Source organism: Hyperoodon ampullatus, assembly GCF_949752795.1.
Source record: "Hyperoodon ampullatus genome assembly, chromosome: 1".
NCBI classification, from domain to species: domain Eukaryota; kingdom Metazoa; phylum Chordata; class Mammalia; order Artiodactyla; family Ziphiidae; genus Hyperoodon; species Hyperoodon ampullatus.
This window is the reverse complement of record NC_136914.1, coordinates 199,453,462-199,471,014: the sequence shown is the minus strand read 5'-3', so window position 1 is coordinate 199,471,014 and position 17,553 is coordinate 199,453,462. Positions and strand designations below refer to the sequence as shown.

The following is a 17,553-nucleotide window of genomic DNA, read 5'->3' as shown; positions in this document are numbered from 1 at the left end:
AAAAAAATTAAGCCCCAATCCAGAAAAATTTTGCCATACGAATGACCACTTTGGTTAATTTTGTTTCTAGTGTATTTTCTGTTGGGAATGATCCAGGTTGGCAATATGAGTTTGCTAGTTAATTACCAGATCTTCTCTTCACTTGATGTTGACAAAAATGGTCACCATAATGAGAACTAGACTCAAGGCACAGGATGGATGCAGGTCTTCTGCCTTTTTTCTCTATTGCCTCTGTTCCTCCTCTCGAGATTCCCTGGTGGAGCTGGGCTTTTTTCCACAAGACCTACTTACTCCCGTCCCAGAACTGCCTCAAAACCTCACACACTTCTTTGCTTTTCATAAAAAGGGAGCAAAGTACCTACCAGCTTCTATTACAGGAAATGAAGGGGAACAAAGATTCTCTGTCCCTCCCCAGCTTGATTCTTTATCTTTTTCACATGCCCTGGCTTTGGGGTAGTAAATATACTTTGGTGATTGCAAAGTTAACTATTCTTTTAAAAGCACATAAAGTTTGATATCAATGAAAATATCCTAAAAGCCATTAGATATATAGTTTCCCCTTAAAGGATGGATCTTACCTTGCACTTTGAAGTCCACTTTACTGGGAGGCCTGGATCCACTTGAGATGGGCCTTGTATAGCAGGATCTGGACTCTAGACAACCTTAATGGACCCCATACAAACACAGACAGCATATTCTACACTTAAAACAGTAAAATGTGAGGTTATTTGGGACAATTTCCTGAAAATCAGTTTTTAAGTCTCTCTGTAGGTGATCCTAGGGTCTATAAGTTGTGGTGTTCATAGCAATTTAACTTCTGCCCAAGAGCAAGGGGAGAGGTAGAGAGACTAATCTAGTTATCTGCAACCAGCATTTCTTTTCCTCAGGAAGGATCTTGACCTTAGAAATTCTTGAAGCATAGAAAACCCTTCTCCAGTGTTCAGAAAAAATATAGGGAGCTAGCCCCTTCTGCTAACCCCGGCTGAGTGTGGGGTGTATTTGTCCTGAAGAGGGTAGATTGATAGACAGAACTACATTGATCATGCTTTCCCACCAGTTACACATTGTAGCCATTTCAGGTTCAGCCATGTGTGCCAGATTGAATTAAATGCTTTTTTAAAAGTCTCCAAAGCAGGAAAACATCTTTCTCCGACTGGTATTTTTTTACATATTTGCTAATGAGTGTCTGCACAATAAAGTTATGGTCTGTAGCTTGTTTTACCAAGGAGAAATCCAATTTGGCTCTGGTGGATGTTGCTGCTAGTCAGATATAGTTTAATTCTTTAATTGAAGCAGCTTCAAAATAGCTTGTGGACAATGCAGTGTTCCACAGGCTTTCCTAGACCTGTCTGGGTGGAGACCACCTTCACTTTGTGGTTCTGAATCCCCTGAGCTTGTCAGAGTGTCTGTCAAGAAAATGTCTCCTCTGCAGCTGGTTGACCCTGCCATTGGCCTGTTGGAGCTGTGGTTAAATCTGTGGCTGACTTCACGGACTTTAATTCCCTCCTTGTTAGCCAGAAAGGTGCTAGCATTCTGCCACCCTGGACAAAAGAGTGAGCCAGCTCCTCTCCAAATGCTTCCAGGAATCTCTCCACTGGCTCAGCTTCAGTAGCCTGCCCAGAAGGCAGCCTGTTATTATGAAGCCTCTATGCTCTAAGTACCTTACATGCACTTAACTTTCCTGATTTGTACAAATACTATGGGGACAGAAAAGTTTGGTGTAAAAGAGGACAAGTTTGGGGAAAGAAAAGATCTGCTCCAGGTCACAGGTGCTTGTGCCCCTCTGCCTACCAGCACCTAAAGGATGAGTCAATTAAGGAGAGAGAGATGGGACCTCAGAGTTTGCTCAAAATCTACTTAGAGACCTTACTGGCTTTGGCCAAGTAAACGCTAAGCTCTTCAAGGTGTGAAACTGTGTCTTAGTTATTTCTACTTGTCCGGTATATCACAGGTGCTCAGCAAATGTAGACTGATGATAATAATGATGATGATGATATCTAGACAAAAAACACATATCTACTACCTATTCATTCATTTCTAGTGAAGACAGGACCTTGTCCCTGGCCTGATTCTCTAAGACTTTGGTGCACGCAAGTAATTGACCCCAGCTTTTTCATAAAAATGCCACTGTTCACTTGTAACCTTTATCTTTTTTGCCCACTTTTTCTTTCTATCTTGTTCCTGAGTTTTTCTCCGTATACACTTTATCCTCTGCTTGTTCTCTTTTGATTGGCTAGTTGTTTGACTTATGTCTTATCTACCTTGGGCCATGCTTTCCCCATCATTTGTCCTTTCTAGAATATATTCAGATACCATACATACAAGCACAGGCATTTATAGAAGATGATTATTAATAGTAATATCAACTGATATTTCTCTGTGTCTGTTACTCACCAGGCACTGGGCCTTTGCATTCATTATGTTAATCCTCATAACATCTTCAGAGGTAGGCACAAGTGTTATCTATTTTACAGATGACAATCCTGAGGCTTAGAGGGAGAGTAACTTGCCCAAGGTGGTAGTCATACCCAGGAGGTGCTGAAGTTGAACTAGAGCCCAAGTCTGACTTCAATTACTGCCACCCACGTTATAGGTCACAAAAATGATGTCAATGAGGTCTCCTGAGTGAAACAAAACCTCTGTACCAGTAGCCCCCTCACTCTGTGAGGACATTCTCCTTGACAAAGCCCTAGCCACTCAAGCCCAGTCTTCACTCACTGCCTCTCAACTTCTGACCAACTCCAGGTGAAAGCTGTAAGTCACACTCAAGAGCCTTCCTTGATTACCCCAGCATGACTTTGCCACCGGCCCTCATTGTGTTTTGAGAAGAGCTGAAGGAATATTCTGGGGCACTAGACACTGGGATGGAAGCTTTCCCTTACTCTACTTCCTGAGTGATAAGCGCCAAAAGAAAGAAAACATTCATGGGTAAGAACTGGTTCTACCTTCCAGGACTGGGCCAGGCACTTTCCCAGACCTTGTCTCACTTAAAGTTCATCATGATCAAGCAAGAAAGTTTGAGGAACTTGTGGCTTAAAGCAGTTGACTGACTTGCAATGAACATAGATAAATGAAATTTAACTGGAATTCCAATCCAGGGTGCCTGACTCCAAAGCTCATGCTTTTCTGCCTCTGCTAGGATCATACACAAGTATCTGGAAACCCAGAGTAGTCCAGGGAGCCAACACCATTGCAAAAGCGAAGAGCATAATGTAAATTTTCCATGCTTGGAAATAGTTGACTGGGATGAATGGAAGGAAAGTTCTTAAATGATTCTTAACAAGGTCTTAGACATTCTTACATATCACCATCGAACATAAAATGTTAGGTTTAATGGGATATTATTTACTTCCACTCCACATAAACAAACAAGTTTGGGTGTGTCCACATGTATATTTATGAGATACCCTATGAAGTGTAGGAGGGAGGTGCACCAATATTTTCTACTTTCCACACTCTAAGTCAGTGGTTTGCCAAACGAGGAGCCCCAGGGGAGATTTGGCAATGTCTGAACAAATTTTTGGTTATCACAACTAGAGGAAGGCTGTGCTACTGGCACCTAGTAATTGTAGGCTGGGGATGCTGGTAAATATCCTACAACGCACAGGACAACCTGCCACAACAGAGAATCATCAAGCCCAAGCTACTGGGAGTGCTGAGGCTGAAAGACCCTGCTCTACATTTTAAGATGAGGGAAATGGTACACTTTCTCCCAGGTTCCTGGCATTATAGAGAAGGGCTTATCCCTAGCATATCCCCCCTGCATCCTGGGTAAAAAATAACTGTGCCTGGAACCAGGAATCTGTTTAGGAAAAACTCACTGTTTTTTCCTTTACTCTCATACTACTGCCATACTCACAGCAATTCTGACACCGGATGTGTGGATTTTTTTCTCATACCAACCAATTATCTGACACCAGCTGGGTGTCCTACAATTCAGTGTAGTTCTGACACTGTCTACCTGGAGTTAGCATTAGATCCCACAACTTAATGGCTCAGTCTCACAAGACTGCCCCCACTTCAGATGCCAGTTACAAGTCTCAGGTTGTCCCTGGTACTTTTGACTGACAACCTGGTATAAATCAGCATTTATACCAGGTTGTCAGCCAAAAATGACTTCCTCCTCAGGTTTGATAATTTGCTAGATCAGCTCACAAAACTCAGGGAAACACTTAAGTTTATCAGTTTATTATATGATAAAGATACAGATGAACAGCCAGTTGAAGAGATACATAGCATGAAGTCCAGAAGAGTTTTGTGCATAGGAGCTTCTGTTCCTATGGAGTTGGGGTACACCACCCTCCAGCACACGGATGTATTTACCAACCAGAAGCTCTCCAAACCTCATATTTTGGGGATTTTATGAAGGCTACATTCATGTAGATATTATCAATTATTAACTCAATGTCTAGTTCCTCTCCCCTCTCCAGAGAATGGGGGAGTGGGGCTGAATGTTCCAAACTTCTAAATATGCTTGGTCTTTCTGGTGACCAGCCTCCATCCAGGAGCCCAATAAGAGTAGCCACATTAGAGCAAAAGATGCTCCTATCACCCAGGAAATTCAAGGGGGTTAGGAACTCTGTGTCAGGAACCAGGGTCAAAGAACTGAGGAACTGAGGGTAGATAATAATAATGTATAACATTACTTCAGAGACTCTCTCAATCAAGGAGAACCCAGTGAATTTAGGAAATTTGACAATCCTAGTGAAATCAGATTTCTTATCACTTACTTTTCTGTTTGCTGAATCCCAACTTAAATTGAGATTCTGGCAGCCTGATCCTTTTCTCTTCCCTGCAGTGCTCAATTGATTATCACATTTGTCCCAGGTTAGTTCTTCATATTTCAGGCCTATTCTGGCCCTGCTCAGGCTCTGCTCAGGTCTTCAAAGTGCAGCAAAGAGGGGTACAGGGCATCTTAGGGGGTAGTTCAGCAAGGAGGAGTATGTTTACCTGTACCTAATTCAGCCAGTGACGTGTGGCCTCTATTTTACTAATTCAGAGCATTCAGAGGAGGAGAGAGGATGGGGCTGATTTTTATCTCCAGGCAGCACTAGCTCTGAATTTTTAAGGGAGCTTCAGACTGAATTCACTAATCAGTGAGATAAGATGTTTGGCTGCGTACTGACATCTTACCCATTTGATCAGGCCAGTACTTTTAATTCTAGCAATACTTTTGAATCATAGATTCAGAGAACTGCAGTAGTGAAATTTATCTACATAATTTTAGTATTTTCATTCATTAATTCAACAAACATTTATTAAGCACTAGTGCTGGGGCTATAATTCTGTCACCTCAGTACATTGCTTTATATCTATGTCTAAGCCTCAGTATCCTCACCTGTAAAAAGAAAAATAACAGTGCTTCCTCATAGGATTTATTGGTGAATTCAGTGAGATAATACATGTGAAGCACATACTAAGCACTCAAGAAATGTTTGTTGACATTGTTGGAAGAAACATGGACCCTGATCTCACTGAAGGGTCTAGGGGAGAATACACTAGTAAATAGGCAATTAACAAACACTGTGAAAACTGTTGAGGGGGTTACCTCAGTGTTCACAGGATCACATACAAGAGAAACCCTAACCTGGACATGGGGCTTCAGAGAGGTTTCTAAGAGGAAATTTCACTTAGGCCGAAACCCAAAGAATGAGAAGGAGTTGGCTAGGCAGGGCATGGGCGGAAGAAGTACCCTAGACAAAGGGAACGGTATTTCTAGAGGCCCAGAGGTGTGGGAGAATAGGCCTTTCAAGGAACTGGAAGAAGGAAAGGAGTAGTACTCAGAGATGACTACTGTTTTCATTTAGGTGTATATCCTTCAAGTTTAATTGCACAGAGACACTTATTTCCCCTCAAAAATAAGATCACCCTATTTTAGAGTCTGTTCCTTTTCTACACACTATAATGAGCATCTTTTGACATCATTAAATATGCTTCTAAAATAGAATTTCTAGGGACTGAAAACTATCCATAGTTGGATCCACCACAATTTGCTTATCCAGTAATTTATTTATTGAACATTTAATTGTTTTGAAGCTTTTTCCCCAGTAAAAATAATGCTGTGATGATCATGGAACCAATTAAGAGTCTTTGGTCATAAGAAAAAAAGGGAGAGAAGGAATCTAGGGAACTTAAGCAGAGAAGAAATGGGGTTGTTGAAAAGCTGAAGCACCCAGCTTGGAAAGGATAGGATTCAAGGCAATGAAGAATCCAGGTGGCAGCACCAATGAACATTCAGTCCTCTCAAGTTGCCACTCCATAGAGTAAATCCAGTCCAGCCACTCTTAATACGCTTGGCCATCCCATTCGGTTTCCAGATTCCCTGGAAAGAAAGTCCAACTGGCCTAATATGATCCGTTACTCTCCTCAAGGGAGATCAGGGAAACTTGATAAACAGTATACAATCATGGCTGAACCATATCCCAAAAGAAAATCCAGATTCTGTAATCAAAAGGAGGAAGAATTGATATTAAGGCACAAAACCAATGACTACTACAACCATCTTACTGATAAATCTTTGCACATATCTATGATTATTTCTCTGGAATAAATTATGAGAAGTGGAATTGTTAGGTCAAAGGGTATACAGCAATTTGAGGCTTTTGATGCATTTTACCAGGTTATTCTCAAGAAGGATTACTTCTGACAATTCATCCTTCTTTTTTCTCTTTTTTTATTGTGGTAAAATATATATAACAAAATTTGCTGATTTAACCATTTTGAAGTATACAATTCAGTGGCATTAAGTACAGTCACAATGTCATGCAACCATCTCCCATGTCTATTCCTAAAATTTTTCATCACTCTGAACCCATTAAGCAAAAACTCTCCAGTCTCACCTTCCCCCCAGATTCTGGTAGTCTTTATTCTGCTTTCCGTATCATGAATTTACCTATTCTAGATATTTTGTATAAGTGGAACCATACAATATTTGTCCTTTTATGTCTGGCTTCCTTCACTTAGCATATTTTCAAGGTTCATCCATGTTGTAGCATGTATCAGAACTTCATTCCTTTCTATGACTAATATTCCATTATATGGGTATACCACATTTTGTTTATCCATTCTTCTGTTGATGAACACTTGGGTTGTTTCCACCTTTTGGCTTTTGTGAATAATGTTGTAATGAACATTCACATACAAGTTTCTGTTTGAGTACCTGTTTTAAATTATTTGGGGTATATACCTGTATACCTAGGAGTGGAATTGCTGTGTTAGGGTAATTCTATGTTTAACTCTTTGAGGAACTGTCAAATTGTTTTCCATAGTGGCTATACCATTTGGCAAATCATTCTTGATACTAAACTCTGGGAAATGTTTCACTGATATGCTAAACTTCATGACTGGACTATTCAAGATAAGCAAGAATAGTTCAATTACATTTTTTGCCAAAAGTAACTCTCATTAAAAGCATGTAGCTTGGCATTTTTATAGCAAACTTATCAGTTTTGCTCCTGCCATTTTGAACCCAGACAACATCACCTATCTTGTCTCAATGAGCAGGTGAAGGCAGGCCTGTACAATTCTTTGTGCAAGCTTGTGATTTCCTTCACTTGCAGCATGCCTAGAATTCTGATTTCACATTCAGTGCATCTGGTGCGCCTTGTATGATGACCTTCTGGGCTGCATTTCTAGGTTGGAGGCTTCCTGCTTCTCCATTCCACTCAGTTCTCTGGTTTGGGCATCATACCCACTGGATTGGGCTAGAAATTCCTCACTACTACTACTGTGCACCACAGAACCCCAGCTGAGCCAGTGCTTCCTTCCACCCTTACTCAGGTCTGGGATTGATGGGGCTGAGTACAGAAAAACTCTGTAATTTGTTTCAGAACACATTACCTGAAGTCCAGTTGTAGATAAGACTGGCTAAGAGAAGCAAGGGGCAGGGGATCAGACTGGGGGATATGGGTACCTTCAGGCCCTTCTAGTTCCAACTGTTTATTGAGCACAGGTTCTAGGTGCTCAGGTTCTAGGTGCTGTATTAGGCAGCTGTGAGAAAACACAGTCCTATCATCACTGAATTAATAGTCTAGAAAATAAGACACAAATGAATCAGAAAATCCTACTAATAAATGTGTAAATATAAACTGAATCAAGTGTCCTAAGGGAAAGAAATTGTTTTCTGAGGACACATAACAGAAATGTGGTCCAGGAAATCTTCCCTGGAAAAGTGACCTTAGAGTTAACATCTGAGCTAAGAGTTAACAAATTTTGTGTGTGTGTGCACCCACGCATGTTGGGGAGGGGTGTGCGGAATAGGAATGGGAGATAATTAGAGAAACAGGAAGGCCCCGTCCATGGTGGAAGGGATTAAAAAAAAATCAATGTCCTTGAGGATAAAAGGCCAAGTAGAGAAAGGTGGTAAGGGACCAATTCATGGTAGAACCACTGGTTTTAGCCACTGTCTCTAGCCTGCAAACAATGGGAAGCCATTTGGCAGTTTTAAGTAAGGTGGTCAAAAAATGGATTGGAGGGGATTTCATTCCCTCTAGAAAGGGCAGCAGGGAAAATTGTAGCTTTTAATATTATTTCCAAAGATGCTTCAGTCACATGGAAACTTTCTAGATCTGCCCTGCAGCTCCCCCTCCGTGGAGGAAGTTGGAGCAGCAAGGTTCTTTCCCTTACATGTGAGCTCTGGCCCACCGCCACATCTAGAGAAAAACTCCATGGGGATGTTCCACTTCGCTTGTTCTTGGCTCTCTAAGGTCAGCTATCTAGATAAAGAGTGGCTACTGGGGTAGCCTCGTGCCTACTAGAGCTATGTTTTTGTGACTTTGGAAGTCAGGCAAGAGGCTCTACGATGGAAAAATATTTGTCATTTGGCTGTCACACTTCAGTGTGTGTACACTTCCCAGAAACAGAAAATACTGAGATTAAACAAGTTTAGGCACCTGCAGCACTGCCTATCGGTGCTCAGGAAAACCATGACCTTTGAACCTTGCGAAGTTATCATTTCACTACCATTCAGCCCTGAAAAACCTCCCATCGGTTTCAGGAGGTGAATCTTGATTCGATCATTCATTCAATCAAATATTTACTGAGTACCAATATGTATGTTCACGGGCACCAGATATGCAAAAGTAAGCCCTAATCTCAAGGAGTTTCCTTCCAACCATCCTTAACTGTCCCAACACATGCACACGTGCACACACACACATACACACACAAGTTATATTTATGTTTTCAGGGCAACTTAGAGTATAATTGTGTACATACTAGAATACAACTATTTTCATGAAGCTAAAAGACATCTTTAAGGAATAAAGAGAAGAAGCAATGTTTATTAAATATTACGATATATCAGGCACTAATAGATATTTCCAGGCATATTATCTCATTAAATCCCTATGAGGAAACTGAGTTTTATTTTATTTTATTTTAAACATTTTTTATTTCCTTAATGTTGTATCTATTTTATTTATTTATTTTTGGCTGCATTGGGACTTTGTTGCTTCGCGCGGGCTTTCTCTAGTTGCAGTGAGCAGGGGCTACTCTTTTCTTTTTTTTCTAACATTTTTATTGGAGTATAATTGCTTTACAATGGTGTGTTAGTTTCTGCTTTATAACAAAGTGAATCAGCTATACATATACACACATCCCCATATCTCTTCCCTCTTGCGTCTCCCTCCCTCCCACCCTCCCTATCCCACCCCTCTAGGTGGTCACAAAGCACCGATCTGATCTCCCTGTGCTATGCGGCTGCTTCCCACTAGCTATCGGTTTTACATTTGGTAGTGTATATAGTCATGTACCACAATGCTCATTGCAGCTCTGTTTACAATAGCCAGGACATGGAAGCAACCTCAGTGTCCATTGACAGATGAATGGATAAAGAAGGTGTGGCACATATATACAATGGAATATTACTCAGCCATAAAAAGAAACGAAATTGAGTTATTTGTAGTGGGGGCTACTCTTCGTTGCAGTGTTCTCATTGCAGTGGCTTCTCAGCGCAGGCTTTTCTTGTTGTGGAGCACAGGCTCTAGGTGCGCCGGCATCAGTAGTTGTGGCACATGGGCTCAGTAGTTGTGGCTCACGGGCTCTAGAGCGCAGGCTCAGTAGCTGTGGCACAGGGGCTTAGTTGCTCCGCGTCACGTGAGATCTTCCCAGACCAGGGCTCGAACCTGTGCCCCTTGCATTGGCAGGCGGATTCTCAACCACTGTGCCACCAGGGAAGCCCCAGAAACTGAGATTTAGAGATAATAAATAACTCTCCAGGATTTGAATATATATCTTTCAACTCTAAGCAAATTAATTCTCCACTTTTGTTTCTCTGTGAAGCCTTCCCAGAATCCCCTGGTCATAAATAATTGTTTTGGCTTCTGAATTCCCTAAGTTCTACGAATGATTCCCGCTTCTGTGGTGTTTACTTTAGTCAGCCTCGTTTTACAGAGAATTGCTTACATGTATCTTGACCCCTAGGTTCCTTGAGGACAGGAAGATGTCCTGTTCATCTTAGTATCACTTGGGCTGAGCAGAATATCTGCATGCCACTGATATGTGCTCAGAAAGTGCTTGTAGAATGGAAGATGTATTCGCAGGCCTCACATGGGTGGTCAGAGCCTGAGGCCACAACCCAGCACCCTTTCCCACTCCTAGTTCTGTAGTGTATCACCAAGGGTCTCATGGTCATGCAGTGTGGACCACCCAGGCTGCAAGCCCAAGCCCTGATCACATTTCCATCAGCAGCTGCCCCTTGCCACCTTTCCAGCCTAGTGGTGCACACTCCAAAGCTACAGTCCACTCCCAGGAAGCCAGACTCCAGGTTGAGGTCCACGCAGGTTCTGGCAACAAAACTCCTTCACTGACCGTACACCCTGCCCAGACTGGGTCACATGTATGATACTATACGGTCTCATAGATTTCTCCATTACCATTAGTTCTACTGAAATTAATTGCATAACTCATTGGCTTAAGGACTATTTTTCTTGATAAGATTATAAACTTCATGATGGCAAGAACTGTATTTGTCTTATTCACCACTATGTTCCTAATGCCTAGCATGGAGCCTTAAACATAGTACACATTCCATAATTGAATTCTAGCACCTCCTATAAGCCAGGCACTCTACTAGGCATGGGCTTTAGGAATCAGTAAGTAGTCTTAGACCTTGAGGAACACATGGTTCAGTGATTAATCCAGTAAATTCTGCAACCCTCTGTCAGTTTCTTTCTTTTTTCCCATTTATTTTGGTTGAACTTACTCTATATACTGCGTTTTCCAGCTTTCAGACCACAATTGACTTTCTGACAAATACTAAAGAAAAAGAAAAGATTTAAAACCTCTGTCTTTTTAGTGTCATCTGTTATTAGTTTTCCCTCTCCAACTAATAAATGGACTCTATTTTTCTTCAACCTCTTCTCATGTCTGATACACTTAAAGAATGTTTGTTTGGGTCTCTCTTTGTCCCTTGAAAATTGCAGTGCATTCCTTGCTGTGGATTTTTTTCTTGTTGACATGAAAAGCTATTATATTTGCCTTCCTTCTTTATGACTGTTATTGTTTGAAAAGTCCTCTTTCTATGGCATCTTTCATGCACTGTCTTTTTGTTGTTGTTGCTGTTGTTAGATATACATGTGCATTCTTTATTTTTTCCCTATCTCATCTATGCATAAAGATAATTTTTTCTGCATTTTCATGTCATTGCCTTAAGAGATATTCAGGAATTATTCCATTTGTTTAATTTTTTGTGTGATTATATAAATGGCACATATTCATAGCAAAACAAAAGAAAGGAGAAAGGGAGGGAGGGAGGAAGGAAATATAATTTGATTCTGCTGGTTTACATGAGGGAGAGATAAGAACAGTGAGAGAGGGAAAGTGGAGTTTTTTTAAAAAGAGGTAGGCTAAATAGGGAACTGAGAAGAGAATAAGGGTGAGAGAGGAGTCTGAAAGTGGTGCACGGAGCTAAGTAAAGGTGCAAATTTCACATGCACTTTGGCTTTAACCTACCGTCAACTGACTTACCAACCCAAATCCTAGATTCCCCTGAGGGGAATCTACATTCTACTTTGATTAAAGACTTAACTATGAAAGAAAAAACTCTAAAAGTTTTAAAAGAAAACATAAAATATCTTTATGAACTAGACATGAGGAAGGACTTCTTAAACAACACAAAAAGGAACAGATATTTTATGCCCACTAGATTGGCAAAAATTAAGAAGTCTGAAAATAACAGATGTTAGCAAGGATGTGGCTCACAGGGAACACATACAGACACTGCTGGAGGAAGTGTAAGTTGGAATAATTGGAATCACTTTGGAAAACAGTTTGGCATTATCCTGTAAACCTGAATATTTTTATACCTGCGTGTAACCCAGCAATTCCAGTACTACAGTTTGTACTATAGAACCGTGCTTCTCTTAACTTTGACAAGCATCCAAATCACCTAGAGAGCCACACAATTTGGGAGCCTCACCCCTGGAGATTCTGATTCAGTGCATCTAGGATAAAGTCCATGAATTTGCATTCCTAAGATGCACCCAGGTGATGAGGCACTGCTGGTTTCCAATCACAATTGGAGTAATGCCTCTCCAGATTTCTTCACCTGGGTCTTAGGAAACAGGAACAAGAATGTTCAAAGACACATTGTTCATAATAGCAAAAATCTGGACACAACTCAAATATCTATCAGCGAATAATGGATAAATAAATTGTAGTATTTTTACACAATGGAGTATCATACAATATTGAAAATGAATAAACTGTAAGTACGCGTAACTACCTGGATGAATCGTTGAAGCATAATGTTAAGCGAAAAAAGTAAGTCAAAGAAAACTACATACAGCATGATACCACTTTTATAAAGCTAACAAATTAAATAATATATTGTTTAGGAGCAAATATATATATATATATGGATAAAGCTAAACTATGAAGGAAGGGAATGAAAAACATAAAAACGAGAAAAGGCAGACTCACATAACTAAATGCAACAGTGTGGATATTATGGTAGCTTTTAAGATGGATGGTGGGTTCTCATATGCTTCAGAACTGTCATTAAGTTACATACATTCTCCTGTATATGGAAAACATATACATAAGAACTTGAAGCTATATTTAAAGAAAATTCTCACAGGTTGAAGAAAGGGCTTAGTCTTTCTGATTAAAAGTAGTCCCCAAATACAGGCAAATTAATGCAGAAACTCACATTGACACATTCCTGGTAAAAATTCAAATATCAAGGATAAAACATGACTCCTATAAGCATCCTGGCAGGACACAAAAGATAGAAAACAAACAGGCTAACCAAACATAGAAAAAAAATCATGCTAGCTTCAAACTTCTCTGCAACAACTGCTGCAAAAATGAATTTCAGAATTTATTTGGAAAAATAAATGAATATGACTAATTAAGGAACATTTGAACAAAGAAAAGAAAATTATAATGAAATGAACTTGAATCTCTAGATATTAAATGCTAACTATGATAATGAAAATGATATGAAACTGATTTTTTTTAAAGAGAGTTCAGTGGAAGAGAATAGAAAATCCAGACACGGAATTACATATAACATTTCTTATCAGTATATGTATCATGATATACATATCATAAACTATTATATATGACATATGCATATATTTATATATGTTTATATGTGTTATATATAACATGATTTTAAATATATGTTATACAATACACATTATTCTATATAATTATATATCATTTATATTATATATCACAATGTATATTATATTGTATATATGTGTGTATGTATTATATATCTGTATATGTATATATAGTATATATGTATTATAATATATATACACATTATACCATATCATATATTGTATAATATATACAATATACATTATAATACAATATAGTATATATAGTATATTATATATTAGATAATAACAGACATGATAATGTATAATATTATATAATATAAACATTTATATTTCATATGTATAAATTTTAGTTTGTGATAAAGGTGGGTTTAGGGATAGGTTATTCACTATATGATGCTACAACAACTAGTAGATAATTTAGACAATAGTAAAGTTAGTACCATACACCAAAATATTTTTCAGTGAATTAAAAGCTTAAATTTTTAAATGATAATATAAAAAGAACTAGAAAAAATATCAATGAAGATTGATCTTACCCTTGTGCGAGGAAGGACTTTCCAAGAATAAAAGAAAAGGAAGAAATCAAAAGAAAAAATTGATATATTTTTCTATAAAAATTTTTGAAATTCTTCATGTCAAAAAAATCATAAAAAGTGATAAAAAGCAAACTACAAATTTGGACAGAATATTTGTTTCATAAATATTCCAAAGGATTCTTACCACTAATATTAAAAGATATGTTACAAATCAATGAGAAAAAGGTGGACATCCCACTGGAAATACTGTGACTGTGATAATCTCTTCACAAAGATTCCTTCAAATCAAAGACACAGAAATTGTAGTCAAGTAAGAGCAATGAATTTTTTTTTCATCTATATGATTGACAATGATGAAATATTTGCCATTTTAAATATAAGGAAACCATATTTAACAGCCATCCTAAGTCCACTTAAAGTTAATTAAGGTAAATGGGCAAGGCTTAGTGCTCAGGGCAGATTTGGAGCTATTCTGGAGACAAACGAGCTCTGGGACTTTGTTCTGATTTATTCAATTCACCAGACATTTTTAAGCAGCTGATGTTATAGATGACCACAAAGGGGGGAAAAAATATTATTAAAAGATGAAGGCTGAGAAGACATGATTGATGTCTTTAAGATCTTGAATAGCATGCCTGCACTGAAGAGTATGTTCACTGAATTCCAGAAATGGGGGCAGGGGGGAAGCTCCTAAACAAATTAGGAGGCCCTATTTACATGGTGAGTTATAAACACTGAAGTCATTACCCCATAATAGGGTTTAAGAGCAAATACAAAACAAATACAAAATATGTTTTGTATCCAATATAAAAATAAAACATGATAATAGCAAATACAGTAGAAATTAAGGTGGTGGCATTACATAGGCATTTGTAAGTTCAAACACCTGTGTGGATTACAGATTATTTATTAATCAGCTACAAATGGACCCTGGAATGTTTAAAAGCACCACATTGTTTTTAGTTTAGAATTATTGAGGATGACCAAGAATTAGCACCATGGTTTGCAGACATTCTTCTGTTTGTATTTTCGCCTCTGGAATCAGGACTCTGGTCTCCTGTCTGGAGGAACTTCATCCTCCTCCCACCACATTAAGAGTGACAATATGTGGAGGATGATATGTTGGATTCTCACATTGGTGACAATCCTAAAGATTGGAAATCTTCCATTCTATAATTAAACAGAAGTCATAAACCAATATGAAAGTAAAGTCATAGGAAAAGAAAGTTGAAAATTCAAGGCCCAGCTGGTTGGTCTTTTATATGTGAAAAACTGATTCATTTGCTTTGTATGCCACTCGGGGTTCGCCCCACTGACAGTTCCTCATCTGGCCAGTTGCAAAGGCCACTTTAGATAATGCCCACTTCATTATGAACCAAAGATGAGTGCTTCATTGGGGTGACCATGCTTACAGGGTTAGGGTCTCGCTGGTCCTGATTCACCATACTCCTGGTAAGAAGTGGATTCTGGCCTGCGTGTTTGTATGTTTAGTCAGAACACCCGAATGTGTGTCTATCTCTGACTCTCTGCCTCTCTATTCTCCTCAGGACTACTGGCTCTCTCTCCTTTACAAGCGCCTGATTGGCCCCAAAGTCTTGGCTGTGCATGTGGCTGGGCTCCAGCGGAAGCCACGGCCAGGCCGAGTGATCCGGGACAAACTAAGGATTTATGCTCACTGCACAAACCACCACAAGTAAGTCTGCAGAGAGACGGCACAGAAAGCCACCCCTGGGGAGCTTCAGGCCCCTTTGAGAATTTCATACATGGGACCCCTTCAAGACTTATTGAAAACCACTTCTGGATTCACTTTACCTGCTCTTGGCAGGTTTCAAATGATTTCTGATAAACAGCTTTTTCTCCAAGTAAACCCCCTCTCTCACACTTACAGGATTTATTCATAAAATGTTCATTAAAATACATGCCATTCGTTCATTTACTTCTTCATCCAACAAATTTTTACTGAGCATTTTCTCTCAGCCAGTTGATGTAATGTCCAGGAGGCTTATTTGTATGCCTATGCCTGAACCAAGGGTAGAGATATAAAATCTGTTCCTAAGATACACCAGGAGAGCTTGAGGAAATAAGTCTACATCTCTAAGATGCATTTTGGAGAGCTATACCACTAGAAACCTAACCATATACCAGTGCATCCCAAGCTGAGAGCACCCAAAAGTAGTCAGGCCAGCTTTAGAGCTATTTAGAGTATTTGGAAAACCTTTCCAGCTATTTTAAAGGCTAGATAAAATCTAGGCTTCCTTTTTTTAGGGGGCTGGACTTTGAACAATCAGCATGGTAACAGGTATGATTATCCTCTTTTTCATCTGAAGCTCTGGTTATCAGAGTTGTCTTTTAAAAAATAGGAAAAATAATTAGTAAATAAATAAAGTTTGGCAGATAAAATATTTTAAAACATGAGGTTCATAAGGTAAAAACTTAAAACTGAGCCTAAAGCAAAACCCATCAGACCAAATATGGCTTTCTTCCATCACTTTCTATTTAAGGAACAGAGTAGGCAGCTCTGGAAGTAAGAACTTTTCTCTTCCTGCAGAGAAACCTTGTGTGGAGTGGGAGTGAGGGAGAAGGAAGCAAGTGCCTCCAGCCAGATCTCCATTCCAGTGAGCCTGTCAGGAGCTGATCATGGGTAGTGGAGGCACAAAGAGCTCCAGTGGTCAGGTTACAACAGACGCTCCTTCCCCTTCCTTGATGACAGAGGAGCCAAGCCAGTTAATTTATCAGGATAAGATTTTTCAAAGAATCACTCTGAGCATAGGGGAGTCAGGGGCCAGTTGTCTTGTCTGTAGATACAAGTGCCTATTGTGGATGAGCGGAGGCTGGTTTGGGCAGAGGCCAGAGGCTTTCAACGTCCCTTTTGCTCAACAGGAAGCTCAATCCAATACCTGACAGAGAGTGACTGCTTTATGGCCTTGGCTGGAGTTATCTGATCACCACACAAGGAAACATTGTATTCCTTGTCTCCACCCTGGCCTTGAGGTAACCACCCAAAAGGTGGACCCCCAGCTTCAAGAGAGAAAAATTACTCTTGGCACCTTTTGTCTCTTTTGGGAAGCACATCAGTATATGCCCTTTATACTACAGGTCTGAGGACACAGGGGAAAATGTCAGTAGCCAAGCCACGGGCTTAGCAGGATTTGAGGGTCTTCACAGAGGTCTCCTCACATTGTTTAATCCCAGTGTTCATCCTGATGTTCTTTGACATTCTTGTAGGAAGTTGTCACTAATATTCTGAATATACCATGCCCTCAGGGCCAGTGCCTCATGCATTTTTGTATTCTTGGTGTCCAATAGAGTGACTGGCCTGAGGAAGGTCTCAGTGAATGTTTGATGAATGGGCGAGTGAATGAATGCAGAAATAGGGCATCAAGACATCACTGATGATTTACAGTTATAGCTCTCTTTCCCTTTGCTGTTACCACACTGGCCAGAAG

The 17,553-nt window shown here is 39.6% G+C and overlaps 1 protein-coding gene across 4 annotated transcripts in view; it reads left to right on the top strand.

The window, feature by feature from the left end:
- HPSE2 (heparanase 2 (inactive)) overlaps positions 1 to 17,553 on the top strand; it is a gene marked incomplete at both ends in the record, with an annotated part of 561,691 nt that overhangs the window by 518,608 nt on the left and 25,530 nt on the right. For all 4 annotated transcript variants that reach the window (XM_079714947.1, XM_079714946.1, XM_079714944.1 and 1 more), the window contains one exon: positions 15,655 to 15,800. In XM_079714947.1, coding sequence (XP_079571073.1) covers positions 15,655 to 15,800 — 146 coding nt within the window. The remainder of the gene's footprint in view (positions 1 to 15,654; positions 15,801 to 17,553) is intronic.